Below are 3,779 nucleotides of genomic sequence, written 5' to 3'. Positions count from 1 at the left end.
ATGAATATCAATCAAAATACTGATCGACTATTGTATAGCCTATAAATATACTATATTTAGCATACAAATGTTCTGATAAGCTTCCACTTCTTGAAATTATTTTGTACCTAACGTATTTTTACAAATTTTTAGTTCTTATTCTACCTTAATATGAACACATATTATAACTAAGAACATAGTTTAAATCCATTTTTCACCAAGTAAGCTAATAAAACAAAAAATAAATACAAAATAAAACCACATCACAGGCAAATATACCTCGAGTATCTATGTCAAGTGGGTTATTAACATATACATCAAGTCATAATAAAAACCCCTAAAAACACATACAACACACAACTAAATCTAAAATAACCCTTCCTGGCTCGTACCTGGCTCAAAAATTGTTCCCCCTGCGTTTCCCCGCTGAACTACAATGGAGACCTGTTGGACCAGATACGACCCAGAACTAGGATCGCAGACCCTCTGACACAAACGACAACCTAATTCCCTGAAAAAGGAGCGAGCCTCAGAACCCCAAGGCCCCGCTGTCTCAATTGTCACCGGCACAAAGTCATAAGCAGATTCTAACGCGAAATACTTTGCTTTGACGAAAAACCGTTTTCCGTGATCATGATGCATGCAACTGCGTCGAAATATGCTTGACAAAAATCGAAAAGGTAATCACGGTCTATATCCCGGTCAATATAAGTTATTTTTTTTTTACATACCTAAACACTTCTATTTTATATAAGTAAGCACATACCTAATGGTAAAATAAAACTCCACGTTTTACCAAGTGGTCTAATTAAAAAACTCATAAAACAAATAATTTCCTCTTAGCATGATTAATTACCAAGCTATAGGCAGCTGAGTACATAGTCGTGGTCCAGTAGTTATCTGTGGTAATGCAAGTATAAAGATGACATCCTCGGATCCCACGAGGCTCAAATGTACGTTCAAATAGGTTGGAGTGTTCTCACATTCCAAGACAAAGGCAATTTTGTTTAAATAATCTTCGCGATCGGTTTTAGGATCACTCGCCGACGATAGACAGGCACGGGAAAAATATACTTAGATTTATTCCTCGTTTTGCTCAACAAATGCACATCGTGGATACCGTGATCCATCTTTGCAATATTTGCCAATTTGAGTAGCAGCAATTGCCTTTGCAACATATGTGGATCTATCAACGGAGCTTCATTCTGTGCAAGCGCTGATAATGGCGGTACGATGGATTTGCTCAATATAAAGTTTTCCGGAATTCCTTGTCTTGAAACATGTGGAGTACTACTATGACTTAATGGTATGAAACTTTCATTAGTCAAGCTTCTTCCAAAATCTGGTTGGTCTACATCAGGAATTGGTGCTCTTAAGGCACCAGCATCAGTGTGCGGTTTATCATGCAGCTTAGACAATTCTTCTAAATTTTTATGTGACTCTCGTTCAAGTTCATCTTGTTTATCTAAAGTTTTCTCCAAAATCTCTTGGAGTTTGCTAATTTTTTCGTTTAATTTATTAAGCTCTGTGTGCAGTTTTATATTTTCCTCGGAATGCTTAGGCGGTTGTGGTAAACTTTCAAAATTGATTTTGTTTATAAATTCACCTGGTATTGGAAGCTTACTTTGAGGTGTCTGGATTTTCATGCGAGGGGGTGGACCCTTAAGTTTCGGTTTTTCTGTGTTATTACGCAAGACATGTCTTAAACCTGAGAAGTATGGAAGATATTTAATAGTAGTAATGTTTTTCCCTTTGATATTGGGCTTATACGTTGGCAACGGTTTTGTCGTTGTAGTGTGTAAACGAAATTTTATGGGAGGCTTTGGATATTCAGGTGGCTTCTCGTCTTCAATTTCAAAAACTATTTCTTCTTTAAGAACAAGCCCCACACCATGATCCGTCAGGTTCCGAATATTAGAAGGCACTGCTACATTTTTACTCATACCGCGCCTGGTTGGCAGATTTTCAGAGCTCTCTTTATTATTAGGCCACGGTGTTTTTTTACTGTCTCTTAATGGTGATAAATTAGATGGCGGCTCATTATTTTTGCGAACATTGTCGGTATCTGAAGAAGGAACTACATTTTTGCTGTCACTGTCATCTGTTTTGCCATCATTATCAGAATCAAAAGGAAAATTGTTTACGTAAATGATTTTAGAATTTTTATTATTTAAAGCAGGTTCCGTCGAACTTGCAGGCGATTCCTGCCCTTTTGGTTTTTCAGTTGATGGTTCTTGTTCATGATGTGGTTTATGGTTTCGGATAATAATCGTGTCTTCGTTTGGATTTATTGTATGATTTCCCCCATTTCTTGCAATTAGTCCTTCTATCAGTTCATTGAAATTAACTATAGGATTTTTCCTTTGTGCGGTGTTATTTCCTATTGACACACAATCCCTTATGTTTACAATCACTATGAGCGCGATACCAACTGAAAAACACAAGTTAGCTATTATAAATGATTGGTTTTCTTATTTGGCTATTCTTTAAATACATAGAACAATTTCGATATAGTCAGTTTATTAATTAACTCGACTCGAGAATATAGCTCCTCATTTCTATTGTCTCAAGAAATAATTACCTAAGTAAGAGTTGAGCGTTTAATAAATGTAATACTAATTAAATAACACCAATATTTCGTGGCGATTTAACATAAACAGCGTAAAAAGTGAAATAACCACAGTATGTCTACATTGTCTACAGTAGGTACGATATGAATTATCAAAATAAAGTCCACTGATTAATGCTACTTACACACAGTTGGCTCCATAGCTACATTGCCATCGATTTCGGACGATTCGCGCGAATCGCTCTTTATATTGCCTCAATTATTCTCGGCTCCTGATTAATTTGTGTTATCGCTTTAATTCCAACTTCATTAACTTTCATTTGCTGTAAACACTACTAACGCGTCAGACAGAACTAATTGCTATTTTACCGTTTACATAGTGATTATAATGTAATAAGCTATAATGGTGCGGTAATAATGTGACAAAAAAATAAATACTAATGTTTATTTAATGAGTATTTTACAGGCATTTTAAAAATCAAACACTGCCAGACAGACATTTAAGTCACAGGCGCAGTATGTAAAATAAAAAAAGTTTGAAATATTTAAGTACAATTTATTACCTAATGTGTTACCTACAGAGTATTATAACTTAAGGTACAGCGGGGCATTTCTCGACTGGGGGGCAATTGTAACTAATCCATTTTTTCCATTATTACTCTATGATGTTGAGTTCTACATGTATATCCACTGAGCATGCCTACCATATATAACCGGTGGACATATGTCTATATTTTAGGACTGCTGGCAATAAAAAAAAATGCCGACCCTTTTTAAACTAACGTATAATATTCGTGACTAACAACATCATTTAATTATACATACAACTATTTATTAATGAGAAACCACAGTGACGTTAAACATAAGATGGATTAGATACTCCTAACCATGAAAAGAAACTACATAATTGACGGTAAAAATTGATATTTTTAGTATCGGCTAAATTATTATAATAATTCTACTGAATTATAATTAATTACATTATTTATCTCAGAAGGTGGATTAAACTTGTTTCGACACAAAATTTACACGACCTGTATCTATTTCACCAACGAGACAAAATTAAGTTTCATGAGCTGCATTCAACATCGAAACCCAATAACAATTTTAATTTACGCAATAGCAATTTACAAGTGAGTGGACATTGAAAAAAGCAATCTTGGGCGCCGTTAAGTTGGCTGCTGCGGCGGTATCAAGTAAACAGCTCGCTCCTGCCGCATTTCAATCGGCG

General features: G+C 35.3%; 1 protein-coding gene across 1 annotated transcript; it reads right to left on the bottom strand.

The window, feature by feature from the left end:
* Window positions 1-769: 769 nt before the first annotated feature.
* Window positions 770-2,749, bottom strand: LOC125242278. The gene is made up of 2 exons (XM_048151040.1): window positions 2,734-2,749; window positions 770-2,410 (listed from the first exon to the last, which is right to left on the bottom strand). Exons 1-2 carry the CDS (start codon window positions 2,747-2,749, stop codon window positions 987-989), a joined length of 1,440 nt encoding a protein of 479 aa, XP_048006997.1. The 3' UTR covers window positions 770-986.
* Window positions 2,750-3,779: the final 1,030 nt, after the last annotated feature.

This window comes from Leguminivora glycinivorella, chromosome 2 (genome assembly GCF_023078275.1).
Source record: "Leguminivora glycinivorella isolate SPB_JAAS2020 chromosome 2, LegGlyc_1.1, whole genome shotgun sequence".
NCBI classification, from domain to species: domain Eukaryota; kingdom Metazoa; phylum Arthropoda; class Insecta; order Lepidoptera; family Tortricidae; genus Leguminivora; species Leguminivora glycinivorella.
Note: the sequence above shows the minus strand (reverse complement) of the source record. Positions and strands in the feature narration are given on the sequence as shown.